At 38.7% G+C, this 27,004-nt stretch overlaps 1 protein-coding gene across 1 annotated transcript in view; it reads left to right on the top strand.

Annotated features, from left to right (window-relative positions):
• The window catches only part of Kdm5b (lysine demethylase 5B), a 67,532-nt gene that overhangs the window by 27,760 nt on the left and 12,768 nt on the right, over window positions 1-27,004 (top strand). The window contains exons 5-22 of the mRNA XM_050147685.1: window positions 1,283-1,417; window positions 2,108-2,204; window positions 3,895-4,004; window positions 6,229-6,387; window positions 8,489-8,608; window positions 10,632-10,790; window positions 12,338-12,519; window positions 13,608-13,770; window positions 15,296-15,415; window positions 16,847-17,041; window positions 19,606-19,787; window positions 20,345-20,469; window positions 20,907-21,057; window positions 21,218-21,332; window positions 21,870-22,225; window positions 23,363-23,501; window positions 24,808-24,987; window positions 26,250-26,408. Coding sequence (XP_050003642.1) covers window positions 1,283-1,417; window positions 2,108-2,204; window positions 3,895-4,004; window positions 6,229-6,387; window positions 8,489-8,608; window positions 10,632-10,790; window positions 12,338-12,519; window positions 13,608-13,770; window positions 15,296-15,415; window positions 16,847-17,041; window positions 19,606-19,787; window positions 20,345-20,469; window positions 20,907-21,057; window positions 21,218-21,332; window positions 21,870-22,225; window positions 23,363-23,501; window positions 24,808-24,987; window positions 26,250-26,408 — 2,847 coding nt within the window. The remainder of the gene's footprint in view (window positions 1-1,282; window positions 1,418-2,107; window positions 2,205-3,894; window positions 4,005-6,228; window positions 6,388-8,488; window positions 8,609-10,631; window positions 10,791-12,337; window positions 12,520-13,607; window positions 13,771-15,295; window positions 15,416-16,846; window positions 17,042-19,605; window positions 19,788-20,344; window positions 20,470-20,906; window positions 21,058-21,217; window positions 21,333-21,869; window positions 22,226-23,362; window positions 23,502-24,807; window positions 24,988-26,249; window positions 26,409-27,004) is intronic.

Raw genomic sequence — 27,004 nt, 5'->3', positions numbered from 1 at the left:
AAGGCCAAAAAAAAAAAAAAAAAAAAAAAAAGGTGTACGGGCATAATGGAACACAACCTTGCTCTTGCATCACCATGTTTTCTGAAAGTCCTAAAGGAGAGTGGCTGTCTCTGTGGGATAAGGGGATTATGGTATAATGTTATCAACCACCTCTAATCCTACTTCTCAAGAAGACATAAAGTGTGTGTTAATTATAAGACCAGTATCCTTGAGATGGTATGGTTGGGACTCCTCATGCTGGGCCAGGAAACAGGCATAGATGCTAATTAAACAGGTCTGTAAGTTGACCCTTTGATCAACATTTTCTCCAGATAGACACCGACTACTAAAGGCCATACAGCCTCCTAAAATAATGTTATTAATGGGCGGGGGGAGGGGGGCAGGGAGAGCCAAGTATTACAAACATAGGAACCCATGGGGACATTTTTACATCTGATGTTATAAGGACAGTATTTTTCTTTTTGAAACAGAATCTCACTATGATGCCTTGGCTGGCCTGGAACTCACTGTGTAAACCTGATTGGCCTATAGAGATCAATCTGCCTCTGACTCCTGATTGCAGAGATTAAAGAGGCCCTGCAAAAATCAAATGGTTTTCTGTGAATTATCTATTAATCTTTGTCATGAATATATAATGAGGTAAATGGAAATCCTAGAAAGGCCACTTTATAGTCAGAGGACCTATTTTCTCAACTCAGGATAATTTTGATTATAGTGCTGTTAGTCATATCAGGTCATGTAAGAGTCTGCAGGATTATAAAAATCGAGAAAAAATTATTAAATTCATGAGGTAATTCTTTTTTATATATTTGAGACAGGTTCTCACTAATTGTCTAGAGTCTTTCTGCTTCAACTTTCTTGAGTACTGGGATTACAGATGTGCGCCGCCATGGCAGGCCTGCCATGGCTTTTTAAACCTGAGGAGATAAAGCAATTGAATAAATCTAAGTCATGCTGAAGAAAAAAAAGAAAATTAAACATTTAAATGTCTGTATGATACTTTAGATTTGACTTCATATTTCTTTAGATGTTTTAGCTGTACTGTAGTAGTGGTGCCTTTAATCCTAGCGCTCAGGAGGCAGAGGAAGGCAAATCTCTTGAGTTTGAGGCCAGTCAGGTCTACCAAAGTGAGTTCCAGGACACCCATGGCTGTTACACAGAGAAACCATGTAAAACCAATTTTTTTTTTGTTTTGAGATAGACACACACACACACACACACACACACACACACATTATGGTGGGAAGAAGAAAATTCATTAGTGCAACTGTTTTATTTGTAGTGTCTTCAGAAGCCTAACCTGACGTCAGATACAAAGGACAAGGAGTACAAACCCCATGACATTCCCCAGAGGCAGTCTGTACAGCCCTCAGAAACCTGTCCTCCAGCCCGCCGAGCAAAGCGCATGAGAGCAGAGGTCAGTACTTCCTGGGGTTGATTAGCATTTCTTGAGTTTAGTGTTGATAGCTATTTATCATTGACTTTCTCTCTTCTGTAAGTGCTTTGTAGTTTTTAACCTTGGTAATGTCAAAGGGATACTTCACACTGTTGGGTTTTTACACCAGCAACGGGGATGGTGCCTTTACAAAGGGGAAAGTGTGGAAGCACTCATTCTGTGTTGCCTGGGAAGCTGCTTAGTTGTTAGTCAGAACTGAACAAACAACTGTGCAGAATATGTGGTCCAGGCTAGTCTGTGATCCCTGTCTTTAAAAAGAAGAAGAAGAAGAGTAAAAAAGTCATTGACAGTTGTGGAAGCAAAGTTTCTACAAATATTGGTAGACCTTTGAAGAGGTTGGCAAAATTTTAGAAGTTGAAATTGTGATGTTTTTATAATTGTTTCAGGTTTGGTAATAAAGCAAAGCTTCTAGATGATCTTGTTATGTTATTTTCATTTTGGGTAGTAACACAGCTAATAATTTGATTTCAATTTTTTTTTCTGTTCCTCCACAAAACCTGTATTATTGGAGAATACTCTTTTTAGTTTGTGTATAAAAGTAATTTCAGAAATAGGATATTCTAAGAGGAGAACAAGGTGTCTTCTGAATTACTAACTAGTAACAAATAGAAGAAAATGTTAATATATGTTAATATATGACAATTTTTTTAGGCTATGAATATTAAAATAGAACCCGAAGAGGCAACAGAAGCTAGGACTCATAATCTGAGACGCCGAATGGGTTGTCCAACTCTAAAATGTGAAAATGGTAAGAAAGTTTATCCATGAATAAGAAAGAAAGTAAAAATGATGACCGCAATTATTTCTTTTGTCACCTTGCTGGTTTTGAGAAACAAAATCTTACTATATTGTCTTTATTCTCACAATTAACGGGCCAATAGGATGAAAATGGAAAAATAAGCGTATTTGGAATATAGATGCTGCTTTGAAATGTAGTTCCAATAAATCACTTAAAGGACGAGTTGAAAAGTGTAGGTTCCTTTTTATTTCAGGCCAAGGAGAGACTTTATCAGCTTACATGGTTGTCACTTGATAGAGGCTTTGAGAGAGGTTTGAGATAGGTGTTGTTTTCCGTGCTTTCTTTTCCCATCCTCTCTCTTTTTTTTTCTCTTGCACTTCCCCTTTCTTTTTTAAATTTATTTATTTATTATGTATACAGTGTTCTGCCTGCACACATGCCTGCAGGCCAGAAGAGAGCACCAAATCTCATTACAGATGGTTGTGAGCCACCATGTGGTTGTTTGGAATTGAACTCAGGTCCTCTGGAAGAGCAGCCTATGCTCTTAACCCCTGTGCCGTCTCTCCAGCCCTCTCTCTCTCTTTTTTAAAAGATCTTCTGTGTATTCTTGCCTGGCCTCAAACTCTTCAGCCATGACCCTCCCTGCTTCTGTCTCCCAAGTGCTGGCATTATGGGAATATGCCACCAGACATGGCTAGAGGCACATTTGTAGTTCACATAGGATAAGTTCTATTTTGCATGTACACATGGGCATATGCAAATGCAGTGCTAAAATGAGTTCTTCATAGACATTAATGTGTTAGCGAAAAAGCAACACAATATAGCGGGAACTAAACAGCTGTGAATCTGAGTCCTGGCTCAACCTATAACTAGTTGTATAGAGACTTAAAATTCTTTAAGATTTATTTATTTGTTATACAGTGTTCTGTATACAGGCCAGAAGAGGGCACCAGATCTCATTATGGATGATTATGAGCCACCATGTGGTTGCTGGGACCTCTGGAAGAACACCAGTGCTCTTAATCGCTGAGCCATCTCTCTAGCTTCTAGAGATAATTCTTATGTTCTTTGAGATGGGTTTGTTGTAAATGAATCACTTGATGGTTCAATACTTGATTGCTCAGTTTAACCAAAATTACCAGGTTTTGGAAACAGGAAATCATCTTCGATTATAAAGAGACAGTGTATTATGTGGTAGAGACCTGTGGTGAATTTTTGATATCCCTGTCACGAGCAGGAGAAGCATGTCTTGTTGTTCTTGTTAATTTTTCTTTGAGACATGGTTGGTCTCACTATATAGCTCTGACTGGACTGGAACTCACAGAGATCATTCTTTCTCTGCCTCCTGGGTGTTGAGATTAAAGGTATATGCTTCCATGCCCTGCACATGCCTTATTCATAAGCAAACACTGTAGTTCCAATTTTGAAGGCACACACACATGTAAACAGCATATTCATAATAGAACTTACATACTAGAATTTGAGGTCAGTTTGTATTTTATCCTACTCAGTATTTGTGCTCTTGTAGGTAGTAATCCTAGGTGTCACTAAAATGAAAACTATCATTAAAATGAAAACTAACATGGAATTTTGTTTGTATAGTTCATGCTGGGAGAGGAGTGAGAGGATGAGGTGGGCTAGGGGGCAGACATGAGTATAGCACATACAGAAAGAACTAATTTTGGGTTGCCTCCTGTAGAGAAAGAAATGAAAAGTAATGTCAAGCAAGAACCCACTGAGAAGAAAGACTGCGTGTTAGAAAGTGAGAAGGAAAAGCCCAAGAGTCGGTCTAAAAAAGCCACCAATGCTGTGAGTGACACTTAACCTTTCTCCTTTACCCCATTTTCTTTTCCTCCTTTGATTACTTGCTTTTTTTTTCTTTTGAAACAGGATTTCTTCATATTCAAGGTGGCCTTGGATTTGTAATTCTGTCCCAGCCTTCTGAGTAGCTGGGATTGTAGAAGTCCACCATTTCTTCCTCCTTCCCTCTCACTCTGGTGGGGACTTGCACTTGGCAAGCACTCTGCCACTGAGCTACATACCCAGCTCTGGGAAATGAACAGCATATTTTATATGTAACTCAGACCTTGTATATACTACACAAGTACTCAACCACTGAACTTCATCCCTAGCCTGTATTTCCCTGCCCCCCTTTCAATAATCCCTATATTTATAAGCATATACTTATGTACATTACTTAGTATCGGTTAACTTAATATCAACAAAGGAAAGATATTTTAATGTCTGTTTAATCAATTTATAAGTAAGGAGGTAACCGGATTCTAGTTAGCATTGGCAGTTACGATTTTTTTGGAATTTGTTCAGCTCATACTGGATAGTAATGAAGAACATTGAACGGTTCACAAATCATTAGCCTACCTGCTGATGAGCTGAAGGGTAGATCAATAGTCAAATTTATGTTTTGTACCTCTTAACTACTAGTAAGGGTGAAAAGGAACAAGAAGTGAGGAAGCAAAGGAAAGGAGGCATTGGGGGGTAGGGCTTTGGTAGATTGAGTGCTGGAGACTTAAACTCTCAGTTGGAACGTTTGTTGAAAGTCACGCTTGGCCTGGCGGTGGTGGCGCACGCCTTTTATCCCAGCACTTGGGAGGCAGAGGCAGGCGGATCTCTGTGAGTTCGAGACCAGCCTGGTCTACAAGAGCTAGTTCCAGGACAGGCTCCAAAACCAGAGAAACCCTGTCTCGAAAAAGAAAAAGAAAGTCATGCTTATACTAGAAGTGGTGGCTCACTCCTGCAATCCTGGTACTGGAGGGTGAGGCAGAAAGATTGCTAAGAGTTCAGCCCTAACATGGGTTACAGAGTTGAATTTGTCTCCGAAAGCCAAAAGACAAACAGAATTTCACCTGTGTAAAAAAAAAAAAAAAAAAAAAAAATTGACCTTCCCTGAAAGATCCTGACAGTAGTTTTTTTAAATTGGAAATGATCTCACTGTTCCTCTCCCACCATACCACAAGAAATACAGTAAGAAAATGTGTGGAGTTCAGATTTTTTTCCCTGTGATTATAAACAGATTTAACAAGTTAGACATCATGTCAGCTTTCTGTTAGTATGTTATTAATGTTATATTTGGGGAAATGGCTACCATAATAAAATATCATAGATTCCATATTTTAACAATTTTTGCAGTTCTGCAGGATATAAACTCAAGGCATTGGCCAATACATCTTCTACTGATTCAATGTGTGTGTGTGTGAGAGAGAGACAGACAGACAGACAGACAGACAGACAGACAGCCGGCCATGGGGGTGGGTGAGTGCGAGAAATGAATTTTACATGTGGACTGTGGTATGCATACACAGATACACATATTCCCAAAAATGTGGTAAGATTTTGTGTGTGTGTGTGTGTGTGTGTGAATATACAACCCTATTGGTTGGCACATGACTATCTGGTAGAATACTTGCCTAGTAGTAGCATGCTTGTGAATCTAAACTTAATTCCTCAACAGCATGAAAACAAGGTGTGGTGATACACACCTGTAATCCCAATACTTAAGGTGGAGTCAGGAACATAAATTCAAGGTTATCCTCAACTAAGCAGCTAAGAGGCCACTTGTTACCTGGAGACCCTCAGAATAACATAACATAAAATGAAAAAAAGAATCCACAAAATTATTGTAAGGAAAGCTGCTTGTTGGTTCCTGGCCACCCAGCTAGCTTAGACCCAAAATAACCGCACAGAAACTGTTTTAATTAAAACACTGCTTGGCCCATTAGCCCTAGCTGCTTATTGGCTAACTCTTACATATTAATTTAACCCATTTCTATGAATCTGTGTATCGCCACGTGACAGTGACTTACCGGCTAAAGATCCCAGTGCTCCATCGCTTCTCTCTGACTCCACCCTTCTTCCTCTTAGCATTCAGTTTAGTTTCCCCCTCCTAGCTAAGTTATGCCCTGTTAAGAGGTCCAAAGCAATTTCTTTATTCATTAATGGTAATCATAGCACACAGAGGGAAATCCCACATCACAAAATCACACTCCTTTGTTTTATATTTTTTCCATTGCTGTAGGTGGACCTGTATGTATGCCTCTTATGTGGCAGCGGCAATGATGAGGATCGGCTCCTCCTGTGTGACGGCTGTGATGACAGTTATCATACCTTCTGCTTGATTCCCCCTCTCCATGATGTTCCTAAGGGAGACTGGAGGTGTCCTAAGTGTTTGGCTCAGGTAAGAATTAATGACTGAGAAATAAAATTGTTTTTGGAACATTTTTCTTTGCCTGTGGGTTTTAATTTTAGCAATAATAAAGTCCATGAACAAAACTAGGCTTAGAAGTGAACAGGAGTTGGTTGGTAGTGGAGCATACCTTTAATCCCAGCACTTAGGAGGCAGTGGTAGGTGGATCTCTCTGAGTTCAAGGCCGGCCTGCTCTACAGCGTGAGTTCCAGACAGCAAGTGCTTGTTACACAGAGAAAACCCTGTCTCAAAAAAAAAGCAATAAACAAAACAAAACAAAGCAGAAGTGAATAGGAAAGAGGTCTTACAAAGTTCCACAGTATGTGTATGTGTCTATATAATATGTGTGTTCAGAGGCAGAAATTTTTTTTTAGACAATTACATTTTATTCATTTATTCACCAACAAATTCATTGTAAAACAATATATTCTTAACAACTTAGATGATTTCACAGGACATGGGTAACTATTTTATTAATGTCTTAGTGTATATATTCATCCAGAGTTTTTATTCTCTTACTCTGCGTGTATGAGTCTATGTTGGTGAGGGATACTTTTATTTATTAGTATGCATGTGTACACAAGTTCACCAGTGACGGGGTCTCTGCTGAGCCTGAAGCACAAGAGTGACTAGACAGGAGCTTTAAGGATCTGCCTTTCTTCATTACCCTTCCCACCAAGCACTGGGACAAGGATTTTGGGTTCTCAGGATATAGAGTCAGGTCCTTAATGTATGTGTGGCAAGCACTTCATTGACAGGGTCATCTCCTTAGTCCCAGACATTACTGTTTTAAACAAATGGAAATATATTAAGCAACTAATTTTAGTAATTTGCTTTTTATCTTAAATATTTTTGATGTAGTATGTATATAGTGCTGATATTTTAACAAAATGTAACAGAATTCTTTTTTATCCTTAGGAGGAAGTACTTAATCATTGTAATGTTACGTTTTGTGTTAGAATTACATATAATACTAAGAAGTTTTTTATTATGCTGCTTAGCTTTAAAGGTCCTAAAGGATTTCTGTATAGCCATTGTGTCACATGCGATGGCTCCACAGGACAGGTTATTATGGAATGCGGAAAGGGTCTGTGGTGTTAAAATTTAAAATGTTCAGATGTTTAATATCAAGGTAGAGATGATCTTACAAATGAGTCTGATACTCAGATATTGACTGCATTATGTAGGGCAGTTTTATATTGCCTCTGTTAAATTAGTGCTTTTTTGGTTGTTTTTTTTTTTTAAAATATTTATTTATTTATTATGTATACAATATTCTGTCTGTGTGTATGCATGCAGGCCAGAAGAAGGCACCAGACCTCATTACAGATGGTTGTGAGCCACCATGTGGTTGCCGGGAATTGAACTCAGGACCCTTGGAAGAGCAGGCAATGCTCTTAACCACCGAGCCATCTCTCCAGCCCCGCTTTTTTGGTTTTGATAGCATTATTTGGTTACCATTAAATGTTCCGGTCTGAAATTTAGTTTGTTTCCATCTGATTTTCTTTTCTTTTTTTTTTTTTTTTTTTTTTTTTTTTTTTTTTNTTTTGCGGTTTTTTGAGACAGGGTTTCTCTGTGGCTTTGGAGCCTGTCCTGGAACTAGCTCTGTAGACCAGGCTGGTCTCGAACTCACAGAGATCCGCCTGCCTCTGCCTCCCAAGTGCTGGGATGAAAGGCGTGCGCCACCACCGCCCGGCTCCATCTGATTATTTCTATTTTGATATATTTTATGTTGGTTTTATAGTTTAAGTTCTTGAATATTATTCCTCTCGTTTTTTAGTACAAGACATTTGATCCTGAAAGCAAATCAAAGTTAAAAAATAAAGATGGCAAACATACAATAAATAAGTTACCTAGTGTGGAAAAAAAATTAAGAGTGTTAAAACATACCTTAATTTCTCAGTACCAAATAAAAGTTGTTTACTAACTGGAACAATCTCATTCTTTAACATATTAATTTTTCTAATGAAGACCTAATAGAATGAAACAAAATCTTAAATCTTAAAAAAAAATTATCCTTGTGACTATTGGCTAGATACACTTGGTGTTTTCAAATGCCACCTAGAACACTAATTTTCTTTTTCCTATGCAGGAATGTAGCAAGCCACAAGAAGCATTTGGCTTTGAACAAGCAGCAAGGGATTATACTCTCCGTACATTTGGGGAAATGGCAGATTCATTTAAATCTGATTACTTCAACATGCCAGTCCACGTATGTAGACTTATACTAATTTGGTTTAGAATTTTAAAAATTTTGTTACTAGTTTGTTTACTTTTGTGTGTTTTTGGGGGTACTTGTGCAACAATGTGCACATGGAAATCAAAGACGACTTGTGGAAGTTTTCTCCTATTTGTGTTCTAGGGATTGAACACAAGTCACTAGGTTTGGCACCATGTGTCAAGACATGTTACTAAGCTGTGATTTTTTAAAAAATGTATTTGTTTTGATTTTGTGTGCGTTGGTGTACATGTATCTCTGTGAGGGTGTCAGATCTTGACGTTTTACAGACAGATGTAAGCTGCCATGTGTGTGTTGGGAACTGAACTTGGATCCTCTAGAACAGCCAGTTTTCTTAACTGCTGAGCCATCTCTCCAGCCCAACTAAACTGTGATTTAAAATTTATTTTATCTTACTTTTCTGGGATTGAGTCTCAATTATGTAGCCTGAGCTAGCTTGGAATTCCCTGTGTGGACCAAGCCAGCCTTGAACTCTTGAATCCTTGTGCCTCTCTCTGCCTCCCAAATGCTGGATTAAAGGGGGCACTTCCACACCTGAGTTAGATAATGAAGAAAAAACGAGTTAATCGAGATACTGTAGACAGCTTCTCTGCAACTCTATTACTGGTGAAAGAAAAGCTCCATTCATTGAAGCCATAAGGACATGAATAAATTGCACTTTGGCAGCCACTGTACAGAAGGAAACTTTTCTTTTTCTTTTTCTTTTCCTTTTTGAGCCAGGATTTCCTCTGAGTGTAGCTCTGGCTGCCTTGGAACTCACTTTGTAAATCAGTTTGGCGTTGAATTCACAGAGATTCGCCTGCCTCTGCCTTTCAGGTACTGAGATTAAAGGTGTGCACCACCACCGTCCAGGTTGAAGTTTTATTTTTGACTCCTTATACATTTAATATTTTCCTATATATTTGCATAATAGTCATGTTGACTGGTTTATACTATGTTATTGGATCTTATTTTACCTAAAAGCTTGAAGACACTAAGGTTCAGACATATAAGTTCTTTGCCTCTACTAAGAATAGTTCCTTGACACTCTGATAGCTTTATTGTGTTGTTGGATGTGCTGAGGCAATGATTTTTTTGTTTATATTCTGCAATTTCTTATTCTATTACAACAACAAGTTTATTTCAGATTATTAAAAAAGAAGAACAAAAAAACAAAATAGGTCCTTTTCCTTTCCTTGAAGGCCTCTCTTTGTAGTTGTGGTTGGGTTCGTGATCAAGTAACATGATTTTTTTTTTTAAATTTCATGGTTTTTGTTGGTTTGTTTTTTTTAGAAAATAATTTAATTTTTATTTTATATGTATTGGTGTTTTGCCTTCATGTTTGTCTGATCTTGTAGTTATATACAGTTGTCAGCTGCCATGTGGGTGCTGGGAATTGAACCCCGGGTCTTCTGGAAGAAAAGTCAGTACTCTTAACTGCTGAGCCATCTCTCCAACCCCATATTTACTTGTGTTTACATCACAACCAAAGTTTCTTCTCCCGCCTCCCCTCCCATCTATCTACCCCCACTCCTGCTGAGTCTCCCATGAATATCATCTAACCTAGTTGCAGTGAGACTAGGTACTTGTATTAGGGCTGGATAAGGCAATCTGGTAGGAGAAATAGCTCCCAAGAGCAGGCAACAGAGTCAGAGACAGCCCCCGCTTTTAGTGTTAGTGGTCTTAACAATAAGACCCTGTTACACAACTCTAACATGAAGAAGGCCTAAGTTGTTCCCATGCAGGCTCCCTGGTATTTCATTCAGTTTCTGAGCCCATATGAGCCCAAATTAGTTGGTAACATGGGTTCTTAATCAATACTTAACAGTTCTTAATAAAATTTATTTTAGAAAACAGAGTTGTTGTCTGAATTTCTCGAGTCACCTGTGGGAAATTATGGACAGATTTTTTTTCCTTAGCATGTTAACCTGTGATTCCCATCTCTTAGCCAGTCATTAACAATCTGTCATTGTCAATGAACGGAAAAACCATTCTTTGAATTTCCTCGTCCTTCCAGATGGTTCCTACAGAGCTGGTGGAGAAGGAGTTTTGGCGACTGGTAAGCACTATTGAAGAAGATGTCACTGTGGAGTATGGAGCTGATATCGCTTCAAAGGAGTTTGGCAGTGGCTTTCCTGTACGAGATGGGAAAATCAAGGTTTCTCCTGAGGAAGAGGTAGGCTCTGACTGTAGGAACTTGAAGTGTGAGGTGTAGCTCTACATCTAAAGGGCAGAATACTGGAGTGGTGACATCTTCAGTGTAACAATTGAAAGTCTCTGCAAGTGCCTCGGGAAGTGTATGTTGAAATTCTGTTTTGTCAGTTTAAGTATTTATAATTACTCTCAGCACAGTCTTAATTACTGGATTTTTAAGTAATTCAAGAAAAATTAAGTCCTCAAAATCCTAGTCCTGATTATGTGCTACAGAATGGTGATGACGGAACATTATTACCACCTTTTCTTCAGGGTCTAACCCTGAGTTCTTTAAAAAAAAAAAAAAAACCTGAGGAATTGAGTTCTTACTTAACTTTAATGTTTATAAGTTTCCATTGTAGTGGACTCCTATAGCCAAACTATTTTTATATCTGTTCTGTGGGCAGTCAGATTTTTAATGTGTATGCATATGTGTGGTATTCATTTTATATTTTACATACACATGGAGAAGTATTTAATCGTGTGTCCAGCTTGATTTGTCTTCACATGGGAAACCAGCCCTAGAACAAGAAAATAGGATGTATTAGTGTGATGCTCCCTCCCTGCTTTTCATCTCCTCACTTCCCTCTTCCCAGACATTACACTATTCCAACTCCTCACTAATGAGATAGATTAGTTGGCCTGGTTTTGAACTCATGTCTTCCTTCATGTTTTAAACTTCATGCTCAGTTCTCCTATATCCTAAAACAACACAAGGGAAGTTGTGTGTGTCTATAAAATTCAAGTCCACTTATTTAAGGTCCTAACCAGATACCATATAGAGTTAGAGGTCATCCTACTTTGACCTTAAGTCCTTCATTTTATTTAAAGGAGCTCTATCCTTTTTTTTGTTTTTGTTTTTGTTTGGTTTGACCTGGCTTTTTGGGAGGGGGTTGTTTGTTTTTGTTTGTTTGTTTGTTTTTTAAGACTGGTTTCTTTGTGTGACAGCCTTAACCCTAGCTGCCCTGGAACTAGCTCTTTAGACTATGGTGGCCTCAAACTCACAGAGATCCGCCTGCCTCTGCCTCCTGAGTGCTGGGATTAAAGGCCTGTACCACCATCGTCTAGCTTGTTTTGTTTTTTTGAGACAACATTTCTCTGTGAAACAGACTTGGCTATTCTGGAACTCACTCTGTAAATCAGGCTGACTTTCCATTGATAGAGATCCACCTGCCTCTGTGTCCTGAGTACTGGGATTAAAGGCAGGGCTGTAGGAGCTCTTTAGACAACCCTTAGCAATGGAATTCTAGGGGCTGAAGAAGTGACTCAGCAATTTTAAGAGCACTTGCTTCCATTCTAGAGGACCCGGGCTGTTTCCTGCACCCAGGTCAAGTTGCTCACAATTGCCTGTGTTTGTCTCTAGCTCGAGTATTTGATGTCCTTTTTTGTCCTCCTTTAGTCATTGCATACATGTATACCATACCAATATAATAAATATAAGAAAATAAGAAAGGAAAAAAATAAACATCTCTAAAGAGTTAGCATGGTACAAATATAACTTTATCACCTTTTTTTTCTGGCTCATTTTAGGAGTATCTTGATAGTGGCTGGAATTTGAACAATATGCCAGTGATGGAGCAGTCTGTCCTTGCTCATATTACTGCAGATATATGTGGCATGAAACTCCCTTGGTTGTATGTGGGCATGTGCTTTTCTTCCTTCTGTTGGCATATTGAAGACCACTGGAGCTATTCAATCAACTACCTTCACTGGTGAGAAATTTTATATGGAGCCTATGAGGAGTGTGTTAGCTGAATAGGAAATTTCCCTCTTTCTGGTATGAGTTACCTGTGTCTGAAGGTAATAGGTTCTTTTTAATTTAGCTTCTATTAGATTGGGTTTATTATCAAGTTATATCAAGTATAGGATATTTCTAGGAATAGTATAGTTTTTTTTATCTGAATTCAGTAAAGTGTTCACTAACAAGTTAAAGCACCATATAGCTTTTATTGGTACAGGAAATCTCACTTGGTAGTCATGGTAACCCATATATTCCTTTGGGACTATCAGTTTCCTTTTGTTGTGCTGAAGTCTGAAATATAATACTTAGACCTCTGTAATCCCTGTAGACTTTTGAACTTTACTGTTTAAACTTTTCACCTAAAAGCCATTTTTCTCTACATCTGTTTCCATCTCCCCTATTTCTTATACTAAAATATTTTAAAATCCATAGCCCACTCACTTTGAGGATGTACCACAAGAGAGAGAGAGAGAGAGAGAGGAGAGAGAGGAGAGAGAGAGCGCGCGCGTGTGCTGGCATATGAATATGCAACTCGGTTCTGCTTTCCTAGGCGATTGCCCCAGATGTTACAGGAAGATGATGTTTATCAGACCTCACAGGGATGGCACAGATTAATTGGTTGACAATTTAAAGTGCTTTGAAGAATAAGAGCTCTTTAGAAATGCTAATTGCCTTATTTGTATTTGATTTAAACCTTTTCCAGCAGAATGGCAAGGGAAAAGGAAACTGGAAGGCTGCCATCCTTTCTCAGTTGATGAAGGAAGTTGTGGGAACCGTGTATTCTCTAGCAAATGTGATTCTTTATATTAGAAACTCTAGATGTCTGCATTTTGTCAAGTGGGATCTGGGATGATGATGACCTCAGATGCAAAGACTCCTATTTTGTACTTGAAGGGAAAATGCACTACATACGATCCTCTACATTTCTAATGTTACGTCTTTGATTTGGACATTTATTTGTAGCTCACTCTTACAGAACAAGATTAGAAAAAATGTGAATTGCTTAACTTTGTGTGTGTTGGTATTACAAATCGATTGACTTTTATAATCTGTTTCTAGGGGTGAGCCAAAAACCTGGTATGGAGTTCCAGGATATGCTGCAGAGCAGCTAGAAAATGTAATGAAGAAACTAGCTCCAGAGCTCTTTGTGTCCCAGCCAGATCTCCTCCACCAGCTGGTGACCATCATGAACCCCAATACTCTGATGACTCATGAAGTGCCTGTATGTTCTGATTTAACCCTCCTGCTACTCCACTTATTCCCCACTTCTCTATTACTCTCTTTCTTTTCTTTTTAAAAAGTTAGTGTTTTTATAATATAACTTGATAATAGAAGGTGCTTTTTAATGCTGTATAGCACTAATCCAATGGCCCAGGTACCAAGAAAACATAAACTTAATTGTTGTAGTTAATACGTGGATAAGGAACACACTTGCTTTGCAAATGAGTGCAGCACTTTTCAGTGTACAATTTAGCATAGTTTTAGGTTGTATAGCCACTACCACTAATGGTTTCTGTACTATAAATTATGTAAGAAATAGTTACAAATACAAAATAGTTTATTAAGAAAATGGTTAGCTTCTGTTATAGTTAGATCAAAACTCCAATTTTAAAATTTTTTAAAAATATTGATAAATTTGGTTTGTATGTGTTGTTTGTATGAGTGTTTTTATGTGCTCCATGCACATGAGGAATCTGAAGGTCAGAAGAGATATCAGATCCCCTGGAACACAACTTACAGGTGGTTGTGAGCTGTCACGTGGGTGCTGGGAACTGAATCCCACCCAGTTTCCAACTCTTGCTGTCTTGTTTCTACCTAAAAGAATAATTTGGGTTGGAATTTTTTTTTCAGTGGAATGCATATCTAATAAGCTCAGGTCCTGGATTTAATTCCTAGCACTCCATAAAGAAGAGGGAACAATGAATCTTATTTAATCTCATAATCTTATTTTTGAATGATTAATCAAAGTGTCATACTTGGTAGGACTATATTGATGGTGGTGCTAGGAACTGAACCAAGGGTCTTGGGATACTAGATGTACACACTGTCTGGGTACCACTTCTCAGTTAGAATTGGCTGTTTTTTACTGCTAATCACCCTCCCTCCCGTTAAACATCTGTGGGTGTATGTGTATGCCTGCATTTGGGTGTTCCTCAGGGACCATCAGGCATGATATTTCAGGATTTTAATATGAGGCTCATTAAGTATGTGTTCATGGACTATAATTTAGAAAATAATGATTGAATGTATGAAACACCCATCATGTCTTCATTTTTAGTATTTTTCTTGTTGGATTTTTTTCCCATTTGTCAGAATTGGAATAAAATATTGGATTCAGGGCCTAGGATAATAAATGGATTAGTTATTCTTCCTGGTCTGGAACCTGCTATGCAGTCCAGACTAACCTCCAGTTCACAAGCATCTGCTTGTCTTGGCTTCACTCTTGCTGAACCTTAGGATCTTGTCTCTTAGATGGGGCCTTACTTGGTGTGAGCCCTATCTTCTGTTCAGACTAACTAACTAGTGCAGTTATTGTGGTATACTCTTTAGCTTGTGGCAGAAGTTAGGTGATTGTACCACAGTAACTTTTCTCCTCAGTTTTAATTGATAGAAGGTATATATGTACAAATGTATGTTTGTCCTGTCCTGTTTCTCTGGTGAGTCATCTATAATAGTTCATGTCTAAATTGTCTTTGAGAATGTTACTGTCAAACCTTAAAAAAGTCTCTTCATTCTTGTCTCTGTAGGTTTATCGAACAAATCAATGTGCTGGGGAGTTTGTGATCACATTTCCAAGAGCCTATCACAGTGGTTTCAACCAAGGTTTTAATTTTGCCGAGGCTGTTAACTTCTGCACTGTTGATTGGGTATGTATTACAAATTTGAGCTTTCTCAAATCTACAGTTTTCCTGTGGAAATGGCCTATAATGTTTTGAAAATTGTCGTGTATACTTGCTGCTCATCTGACTACTATGCAAGTTCTTTTCCAGTCTACAATGAGATACAGTACTTTGTAACACCTTGTATGGCATTTAGACATGTATCACATTGCTTATTTTAGTTGACATTACATTTCTTTTGTAGCAAGACCCCTTTCTCTCTTTTTTAAAGTGTGTATGTGTTTGTTTTTCTGCATCTACACATGCACAGGCATGTACTTGGACCAGTAGAGGCCAGAGAAAGCATTATGTTTACAGACGGTTGTGACTAGTCTTGACATGCTTGCTAGGAACTGAACTTTTTTTTAATTGTATAAGTTTTAAATCAACTTTTTATGGATAGAGCAATGGTTTTGTTTTCCTGTGTTACCAAGCCTAACCCTGAGCTCTTTGTTACAAACCATTCTCCTACCTCAGGTTCTAGGGAACTTTTTAACTTGTAGCAAGACTCTTTCTGAAGAACAGTCTAACAACTTAACAAAGCTGAAGGTTGTTAGAGATTACAGACTAGTAACAAATATTAGTAGAATTGGCCTAATTATCCACAATGCAAAAGTTCAGTGACATGTTTATTTCAGTTCATTGCAGAGTTGAAATTTTATGTAACAAGATGTGTGATAAAATTTAGAGACTTGTAGCTTTCTGTTTTGAGACAAGGTCTCTTAAAAATCTCATGTATAGTTGAGGATGGCCTAGAATTGCAGATCTTCCTGCTTCTAGCCTACAAGAGCTGGAATTTAGGCATGTGCTGCCATCTAGTGCTTCTCTTGAAAAATAGCATTAGTTCTTATTTTCCACCATAAAGGTTTTTTTTTTTTAATTTATTATGCATACAATATTCTGTCTGCGTTTATGCCTGCAGGCCAGAAGAGGGCACCAGACCTCATTACAGATGGTTGTGAGCCACCATGTGGTTGCCGGGAATTGAACTCAGGTCCTTTGGAAGAGCAGGCAATGCTCTTGACCACTGAACCATCTCTGCAGGGCCCCCCCCCCCCTGCCCATACAATTTTTGAGTATTAATTGTCCACTGAAGTAAAGGAAGCCTAGGAGTTCAGCACAGTTGTTTTAGGAAATGTACAAATATTTCCCATTAGACTTCACATTACTCACATTAACTCATTGTCAATACATTGTCATTTTTTTTCTTAACCAGTTTTCAACTTAGTTACCCAGTGTGCTGTATTTTTAGAGCACAAAAATAATGGGGTTTTGGGAATCTGAGTCTGGTTAGGGTTAATAAGGGGTAGGTGTTTTACCTAGATTGCATTATTTGGTAATATGATATATAATAAGTCAAAAGTTTTCGGAAATTAAAAAAAAGGTGACTATGTCCAATTTCCTTTGCTTGTAACACAGCTACCATTGGGCCGACAGTGTGTGGAGCATTACCGCTTGCTACACCGTTATTGTGTCTTTTCCCACGATGAGATGATATGCAAAATGGCTTCCAAAGCTGATGTACTAGATGTTGTAGTCGCATCAACTGTTCAGAAAGACATGGCTATTATGATTGAGGATGAAAAAGCTTTAAGGGAAACTGTGCGTAAATTGGTAAGGTTTTTGGAAATCCAGTTCCATGTCTCTGACTTACTAAAATTCTTGTACTTTACTATGGTTTTAAGAAGCTTTTCCTTGACTTTCTAATTGACATGTAGTAATATTTTGTTTTAATTTGTATTGACTGTTTCATCATGTGCTTATTTTATCCCTTGTATCATCATTTGTGTAAAGTACCTTCAAATGGTTTGATTTAATTATAAAGTTATATTATTACAATAGCGCTTCTCCCTTGTCTCTGTCTGTGTTTGTGTCTGTCTCTCTCTGTTTATCGCTCCCTTTCTTTGCTATACTAGTGTCTCCTGCATCTCGGGATGGTATGTGGGCCTTGATCTTCCTGCTTCCACTTTTCAAGTGCTAGATTACAAGCTTGCCTCTTTTTTTTCCTGGTTTTTCGAGACAGGGTTTCTCTGTAGCTTTGGTGCCTGTACCGGAACTAGCTCTTATAGACCAGGCTGGCCTCGAACTCCCAGAGATCCACCTGCCTCTGCCTCCCAAGTGCTGGGACTAAAGGCGTGCGCCACCACCGCCTGGCTTGCCTCTTTTTTACTTTTTATTATGTGTCCTTAAGATATTTTGTATAATTCAAAGCAAAAGTCACAAGGATTTTCTCTAGAATCTCATACTTTTAAATTTTCATGGCCGCTGGACCATTTTATTTAATTTTTGTTTTTGTAAAATACAGGTCTAAAGTGTTTTGGGTTTTTGTTTATTTTTGCATATGGATGTCCAGTTGTCTCTACACAGTGTCTTAATTTTTATTTTCTATGTTGAATTGCCTTGGTACCTTGGTTTTAAACCTATTAATCTAACCTATTGCTAATACTAAATGGTCTTTACTACTGTAATTTTCTTTTATGATTTAAATTTTATTTTTAATTACCAACATATGTGTATATGTCTCTGTGTGTGGAGTTTTGTGCATGTGAGGTCAGTACCCACACAGGTCAGAACAGGATGTCCAATAGCTTGGAACTGAAGTTACAGGCGGTTCTAAGCTCAGTAACATGGGTACTGGGCCCATTTTAAGGTTCGTACAGTTAACATTGAGTTGTCTTTCTAGCCCTCTAATTTTCTAAAACCTTTGAAAAAAGTAATAACTGGTGTGAGTCTTCCAAGACAAGGTCACATAGAGCCCAGTCTGGCCTTAACTCTCTATGTAGTCAAGAATGAATTTGAACTTCTTTCTGCTTATCCTGACTCTACTTCCCCAGTATTGGAGTTATAGGAATATGGTACCATACTCAGTTTTATTCAATGCTGAAATTAACCCCAGGGCTTGGAGTATATAAGGCAAGCACTCTATCAAGTGAGCTACAATCCTTACCTCTTTGTTCATTTGCATTTTCCTGTTAGTTTTGATTTAATAGATTTTAAAAAATGGATTCTTTTGAATCAACCACATACACACACAATCATTTTCTTTCATATGTTACCGTGGTTAGAATACTGAAATGTTCTCTATTGGGAGCCCATTATGTCCCCTGATAATTTATAGTTAGAGAAAGCAATGCCTAGTGGATTACCGAGGTCTACATCAGTAATGGTAGCTAGTGATTACCTGCAGAAGAACTAGCTAAGGCCCAAATTCCAGCCTGATGTGGAATAGGAACCACCTCAAGCTAAAGAGCTGATAACTGTTGGTAGCTACTTGGGGGAGGGAGAGTGATTTTAGGCAATGGACCTATGGGAGGTTGTCGATTCTCCAGTGAATGACCCCACACTCACGTACCTATGGGCAACACTTAATTGGACTTACTGAGTTACTAAACACAAACAAAAAAATGGAGATAAAACTGGGAAAAGGGCCTTCTAGAGGTCAGATGGGATGCACTATAGTTGAAATGTTTTCTTTGTGACTTTAAAATGTTTTCTCAATGGGACTTTATCTCCTGAATTACACATTTTCTAACTTACTAAATGATATGTTCAGGTACTTTCTGTCTATTCCTACTACAGCCATCTTGGTGTGTTGTATTAGTTTTTTTTTAAACCTTTTTTTAAAGTGTGTGGTGGGGTCAGAAGAAGGCATCAGACCTCCTGCAGAGCCAGAGCTGCAGGCCTTGTGAGCCAGGAACTCTGTCCTCTGCAGGAGCTATGTGTGTCATCTCTCCAGCTTCTCTGTTGAAGAAGATGCTAGGGATCAAATCCAGGGCTTTGTGCACTGTAGGCAAGTGCTCTGTGAGTTGCATTGCCATCACCAGCTGCTTTTTATATTTTCTGTGATAGAAAGCCTATGTCTTTCTTTTGCTCTTCTCTATGTTCAAACTTCAGTAAAGTAAGTTTGGAGTAAGATAGGCTGCTAACCTCAACAGTATTAATTCAGCATTGCCTTTGTTTATGCTTAGATCAAAATGGTTAGACATGGGGCCTTACCTTACCCAAGGAGGGATTCCCGCTGGACAAGTGGATGCTAGGCTATTGTTATTTTGTAATCCATTTAGTTTTATATCGTGCTTATGTATTTTACTAAGGCTTTAAAAAATTCTGTTCATGCTTGTTTTGGTCTTTTAGATTGTATTATTCTTTCAAAGCTTCTAATATAGATTTAATTTTAGGGAGTAATTGACTCAGAAAGAATGGATTTTGAACTGTTGCCAGACGATGAGCGTCAGTGTTTACAATGCAAGACAACATGCTTCATGTCTGCCATCTCCTGCTCTTGTAAACCTGGCCTGCTTGTTTGCTTACATCACGTGAAACAATTGTGTTCCTGCCCCCCTTATAAGTATAACCTGCGGTAAGTAGGAAGGATGAGTTTTTGTTTTTTTCCTTTGGGAAAGCATGGAATCATTTAGTTCTCTCTTTGTGTGTACATGTGCATATGCGTATATTGGTTCATGTGTGTGTGTGAGAGAGAGATCACATTCATGTGTGCTTGCGGAGTCAGAGAACATCTTCAGGTGTTGTCTTTGGCCTTCCACCTTGTTTAAGTTAAGTTTTCCCGGTTTTTGGCTATATGCCAATCTGGTTGACCCATTCGCTTCCAGAGAGTCTCCTGTCTGTATCTGTATCATGTAACTGTATTAACACTGCTTTTGACATGGTACCTTAGTCTTTGAAGTGACCATGGCCATGGCAACTCTTTAGTCCATTATCCTCATGGCAGGGAACATGGTGGCCCCAGGCAGACATGGGTATTGCTTTCATGGAAAGTGCTTTATCCATTGAGCCATCTTCCCAGCCTGCGCCTAGTCTTTACTCAATGGCATCTCTAATTTAGGTCTTTGAATGTTGAGGATAAAACACCTTTCTCCACAGTCACCTGTGTCAAAGCTGTTTGTGCTCTGTGTCCAGGTATAGATACACTCTGGATGACCTCTATCCCATGATGAATGCATTGAAGCTTCGAGCAGAGTCTTACAATGAATGGTCCTTAAATGTGAATGAAGCTTTGGAAGCAAAGATCAATAAGAAGAAAAGTATGTCATGCTTTTATTTAATTGTAATTTTTACCAGCAAAGCAGACTTGGATTTTGTTGTGCCAGCTTTCAGTTATTGACAAAACAGATGACTGAAAAGAGCCTAATTCATCCGTAGCTCTGCCTGAACAGGGTTCCAGATCTTTGGCAGAGGTTTTTGACTTTTTGAGACACGGTTTGTCTAACAATTCTAGCTGTCCTGGAACTTACTCTGTAGACCAGGCTGTCCTTGAACTCTTCCAGGTGCTGGGATTAAAGGCTTGTGGCACCACCACCTGACTTGGAACAGATTTTAAGAGTGGACAAAGCAGTTTGCCTCATGAGATAAATGTTGTCTAAAATATAATGTTACGTTTATGGACGGGCCTTCTCCACTCTGTTTTGTAATTAATTATAAACCTGATGATCAAAGAAAGATGACGTGTTCTTTATTTTAGGTCTGGTCAATTTCAAAGCTTTAATTGAAGAATCAGAAATGAAGAAGTTCCCAGACAACGATCTTCTGCGTCACCTGCGCTTAGTCACACAGGATGCAGAAAAGTGTGCCTCTGTTGCCCAGCAGTTGCTTAATGGCAAAAGACAGACAAGGTATATACTTTTGATTATTTGAGATGTTAATCTATGGCATCTGAACCTAGAAACCTATTACAATTTTTCCATTTTATCCTAGATTCTGTGCTATTGGGACCTATGAGTAATGAACATATGTGTTTTCATAGCTTCCTCGGGCCCTTGTCTTGTCTTACAGGTACCGATCTGGTGGAGGAAAGTCTCAGAATCAGTTGACAGTGAATGAACTCCGACAATTTGTGACTCAGTTGTATGCTCTTCCCTGTGTCCTTAGTCAAACACCATTGCTAAAGGTAATGTTGTAAAGATGTGTGTGAGGATTTGGGGGTAAATACCATATTGTGTATACTCTATTGGCATTATTAAGTTGCCTTCTTCGTTGTTTAATTTGCATATAGAATGATAACCCACACTTCTAATCCCAGCACTTAGATCCTGAGGCAAGAGAACTGCCATTAGCAAGAAGCCAATCTGGGCTCCATAATAAGTCCAAGGGGGGCTGAAGAGATGATGGTTCAGTGATTTTGAGCTCTTGCTGTACAACTATGAGAACCAGAGGTTGGATTCTAGCCTCCATGTAACAAATTAGGCATCCTGCACATGCCTCTAACCCCAGTTCCAAGAGAGCCCCGAAACAGGATTATTGCCAAGACTGACTGACATGTGTGTTGCCTCATTCACTCAAATTATTACTGACATAGTGTGGCTTGGTGAAGAGGCTTGCACTGGTTGTGAACTTCAGGTTTGAAGTTTGAAAAAAGAACTGAAGTCTGATTTTGATGGGATGCCTTGTACAAACTATTTGGCTTTGCTTGCTTGCTTGCTTTTAGGATCTCTTGAATCGGGTAGAAGATTTCCAACAACATAGCCAGAAACTACTGTCTGAGGAAATGCCTAGTGCTGCTGAGCTACAGGACTTACTGGATGTCAGCTTTGAATTCGATGTTGAACTTCCACAACTCGCTGAGATTCGTATTCGCTTAGAACAGGCCCGTTGGCTAGAAGAGGTGCAACAGGCTTGCCTAGACTCCAGTTCCCTTTCTTTGGATGATATGAGACGACTCATAGACTTAGGGGTGGGGCTGGCTCCATATGCAGCAGTGGAGAAAGCTATGGCCCACCTGCAAGAACTGCTTACAGTTTCAGAGCACTGGGACGACAAAGCTAAAAGTCTTCTTAGAGCAAGGTAAAACAAAGCACATTTTAATCTCTCTCTTGGGAAGTTTGGATGACAGGTGAACTTTTAAAACATAGGGCACAGAAGCAAGCATACTGTCCAGCATAGCTGTCCTTCCTTGTAAATACTTGGACCAAAAGCTTATCTGTTTGGACCTGCTTTGAAATATGGGTAAAGAAAATTAGCCAGGGTTAGTGATGCACACCTTTAATCCTAGCACTCAGGAGGCAGAGACAGGAGGGTCTCTGAATTCAAGGCCAGCCTGGTATGCAGATTTATTATATATTCTCCAATAATACTGTCTTTGGGAAAAGAAAAACTTTATAAACATAGAACTGTTCAAACTTACAGTTAAGAAGTAAAATCCGGAGTCATGAAGGACAAATCTGAGAGTTTTATTCTGTGCAGTGATAATGCAGAGTATTTTCAGTAGAAATAACTTTATTTTTGCGCTTGCTGGGTAAGTCAGGATGTTTAATCTGTATAGTTTTTAGGTTGAGGTGTGTTAGCCAGAGGTGAAAATGAAGTTATTCCTTAGTCTTGTTTTCTATATAGCAAGCAAATCTTTATTGGTTAGTGGGCAGCATAAGCATTAAAACATCTAGGTTACATACAGATGATGCATTCTTAAAATAGTGGTCATTGAGCAAAGGATGTAAATTTTTTTGTATTGTGCTTTGTGTTAATGATTTAGAGATTTTCTTTGTTCATCTGATTCTTGACATCTAGCATATAACACAGAATAAATTACTAATTGTGTATTACTTTATGCAGTAGAACTTTGTTATCATAAAATTGGGAATAGGTAGAAATACAATGGTTTTGGAATATGGGACTGAGGAGATGGTTCAGCTGTTAAAAGTGCCTTTTGCTTTGTCATTTCACACAAGCTTCATCTGCCTGACACTCCAGCTCTGCAGGCACGCTTTCATGCACACACTTAGACACACACATAAAATAAAACGACAATCTTACTTGCTCTTCAATCTTAATCATTTCAAATGAGTTTACTTGATATGTAGTGGTCAGTACCCTTAATAAAGATTTTTTTTAAACCATGATGAATTTGTTTAGAAATTATTTTCCTAGTCTTTTGGAAACTCTAAGAAAAATGCAGTTCTGATTCTTTGTGTTTTGCTTTTATAGACCACGGCATTCTTTGAGTAGCCTTGCTACAGCAGTAAAGGAGATTGAGGAGATCCCTGCCTATCTGCCCAATGGTGCAGTCTTAAAAGATTCAGTGCAGAGAGCCAGAGACTGGCTTCAAGATGTAGATGCATTGCAGGTTGGTTAAAAATAAGAAGAAAAATGTCCGCTATAAGTGCAATTAGCTGTGGGTTTTTTCCCCTACCTGGACAAAAGTAGGAAAGAAGCTTTTCAAGTAGTGGTTTTCAGCAGCCCTTGTTTCCTTCAGTGTTTGACGGCAGAGGGGATAAGCAGGTGCATGTGGAGCAGGTTACAGCCCTCTGGTAACTGAACTGTTAGCTTACAAGTGTTAAATCTCTCAGCCTGACTCTGAGACCCTTGACCCTGAAAATATGACAGCTCTCAAGCATGTAATGACGATGCGTACAGGTTTTTTAGATTATTTTTCATATGTATGATTGTTTTGCCTGTATGTATATCTGTGCACCATATGTATGCCTGAGGAGTTCAGAAGGTGTTGAATCCCCTGGAACTTATAGGTGGCTGTAAAATAGCTTCACTGTGGGTGCTGAGAATCAAACCTGGGTCCTCAGGAAGAACAGCCGGTGCTGTTGACCTCTTTCCAGCCCAGTTCTATAAAACATCTTTTATTCCTTGACAGTTTCCCTAATTTCCTTCTCCCACTCCTTGGATAGCCTCCAGTGGGTCCCTCTCCCCTTTTCATGGTCTCCCTTATTTTTTAGCCCATGGACATAGGAGTCAGAATCTCTGGGAAGGGGACCAGGAAACTGTATAAATAAATTTCCCAGATGATTTCTTGTTTTGTGCTTGAAGACAGGGATTCTCTGTAATATCTTCAACTATCCTAGAACTCAGCTTTGTAGACCAGGTTGACCTTGAACTCAGAGACCCTCCTGCCTCTGCCTCCTGAGTGCTTGGATTAAAGGCGTGTGCCACCACCACAATGATTCTTTTATGTGCTAAAGTTTTCAGAAGCATTGAACTTTCCAACTTTGTAATTTGTTTTCTGAATAATTTATACTGAATTATTTTAGTAATTCAGTACTGACCAAGTGAATTGGGGTAATGCTGTTGTTTATCTTTCTTAAAATGCAAGTCAAAAGTCTTAAGTTTGTTCAAATTTATTTCTGTTGAAGTAAATTTCTTTGCTACTGTTCATAAGGACCAGTGTCGTACATGAATTTATCAATGGGTGTAAATAGAAATTTATATGTGGGTAAGAATAACCAGGCAAAAGGAATAATTATCTCACAATTTTTTATCCATTGGAGCCTAGCATTAACTAAATTTGTGGGCTGTTTGTTAAATGAAAAGCAAATGTTGCTCTCCTCCCGCCTTGGTGAATTTAATATGTTGAAATCATGGGTCATTGTTCTTGTTCTTTTCCTATTTTGTATAGAAATATTCTTTTCTTAATTTATTAGGCAGGAGGACGTGTGCCAGTGTTAGAAACACTCATCGAACTTGTTGCAAGAGGCCGATCTATCCCAGTACATCTGAATTCTTTACCAAGATTGGAGTTACTAGTAGCCGAGGTTCAGGCTTGGAAAGAATGTGCTTCTAAAACATTCTTAACTGAGAATTCTCCATATTCTTTGTTAGAGGTAAGTTTTCAACCATCTCTAATTTGAATACTCTCTATAGCATGCAAAAGTAACCTTGTTGGTAGGTGGAATTTTATCTCCTACCCGGGCCCTCAGCCATTCGGTACCAAATAAATACACATAGGCTTATATTAAGTACAAACTGTTTGGCCTCTTAACTCAGACTTTTATTAACTAAAACATCTTTAAAGAGTGACATCTTTACATTTTACAAGAGCATTCTCCCACAGCACTCATGGGTGGTTCTATCTACTGTGGCTTGTTCTTAGCAACCTTAAATATTTCTGGCTACATGTAGGATACACAGTCCATTGATGTTTAGAGAAGAACATGTTTCCATTAGGTTTTGTTTCGTGTACGATGGAGTCTTACTCTTGCACCAGGTGGTCTTGGAATTGTGGCAGTCTTCTGCTTTTTCCCTCCTGTTTAGGGACTACAGATGTATACATCATACCTGGCTGAGTAAAGGTTTCTATTTATGGTCAAATTAGACTCTACATCTGGCTAATTTATTACCTTCATTTTATCTATTTTTATTTTATGTGTATGGATGTTTCCCTGCATGTGTGTCTGTGCACCATGTGTGTACAGTGCGTATGGATGGCAGAAGATGAAGTCTGTTTCCATGCAACTGCTATGAACTGGGTGGGTACTGGGAATTGGATCCCAGCCCTCTCAAAGAGCAGCCAGTGTTCTGAGCCGTCTGCATTTTAGTAAACGTGATAAATGACCTTACTGGTGAAGTAGTGCTGCACGCCTTTCATCCCAGCACTCAGGAGGCAGAAGCAGGCAGATCTCTGTGAGTTTGAGGCCAGCCTGATCTTCAGAGCAAGTTCCAGGACAGGCTCCAAAGCTACAGAGAAACCCTGTCTTGAAAAAACAAACAAAAATGACCTCAGCAGCTTGTCATAAAAAGTGGTTAAGCTGTATTTTTTTATGTTTCTTGTAAGCTGATTTTTATGCTTTATCGTTGTAATCTGTTAGCACATATCACTTTTACTTACTTAATTAAATCTGTAACAAAATTCTATTTTTTTTTTCAGGCATGCTTCTCCCCCCCTTTTTTTTCTTTAATCATTTCTTTGTGTGTGTACACACGTGCACATATGTGCACATGAGTAGAGTTTTCAGACTTAGGCAGCACATTTCAAAGAAAATGATAGATAATAAAAAATGTTATATAGCCTACTACTATTTAAAGTCTGTTAACTTACCTAATCTGAAATTTGTTTGAACAATGGTTGTGTTTTCTCTCACATTAGGTGCTTTGTCCTCGTTGTGATATTGGCCTTTTGGGGTTGAAAAGGAAACAGAGAAAATTGAAGGAGCCTTTACCAACCGGGAAGAAGAAAAGCACCAAATTAGAGAGTCTGAGTGACCTGGAGAGGGCCTTAACTGAAAGCAAAGAGACTGCTTCAGCTGTACGTAGTAGAATGTCTTTTTCTGGTTTGTTTTTAGGGAGGATCGCTTATTACCCTTTCAGGTACTATGTGGAATATTAGCACGTTTAGTGGGGTAACTTGAAAAGTGCTTGACTTTGCCAAAACGTCTTTTAAAATGTCAAGTTTAAAGATAGCTGTTATGGCCAGGCTGTGGTGACACATACCTTTAATCTCAGCCTCTACAGAATGAGTTACAGGACAGCCAGGGCTACACAGAGAAACCCTATCTTGGAAAACAAAACACTGTTTCAGTGGTAAAATGCTTGCCTGGCATTAATGGGTTCTTGAATTCTGTAAAATAATAAAATATTAAACATCCCCCGAGGTGCATAAAATTTGGAGTAGGCCACCCAATCTGAGTCTTTGTTTGAGATGGGTTCTCCCTGGTTGCCTTGAAATTCAGTATATATACCAGGCTGACCTCACATTTAAAGAGTTCTTTCTGCCTCTGCCTCGTGAGTGCTGGGATTAAAGGTGTGTGTTACCAAGCCTCAGTCAGTCTGAGTCTTGACCTTGAGAGCTTGTTGGGAAGTTCTAATGGGGAGTGCAGCTACTTGTCTACCCTTGACCAAAGA

This window comes from Alexandromys fortis, unplaced genomic scaffold, assembly GCF_014885135.2.
Source record: "Alexandromys fortis isolate MF-2015 unplaced genomic scaffold, M_Fortis_MF-2015_v1.1 scaffold_58, whole genome shotgun sequence".
NCBI lineage: Eukaryota > Metazoa > Chordata > Mammalia > Rodentia > Cricetidae > Alexandromys > Alexandromys fortis.
The sequence above is the reverse complement of the archived record's forward strand: the minus strand, read 5'-3'. Positions and strand labels throughout refer to the sequence as shown.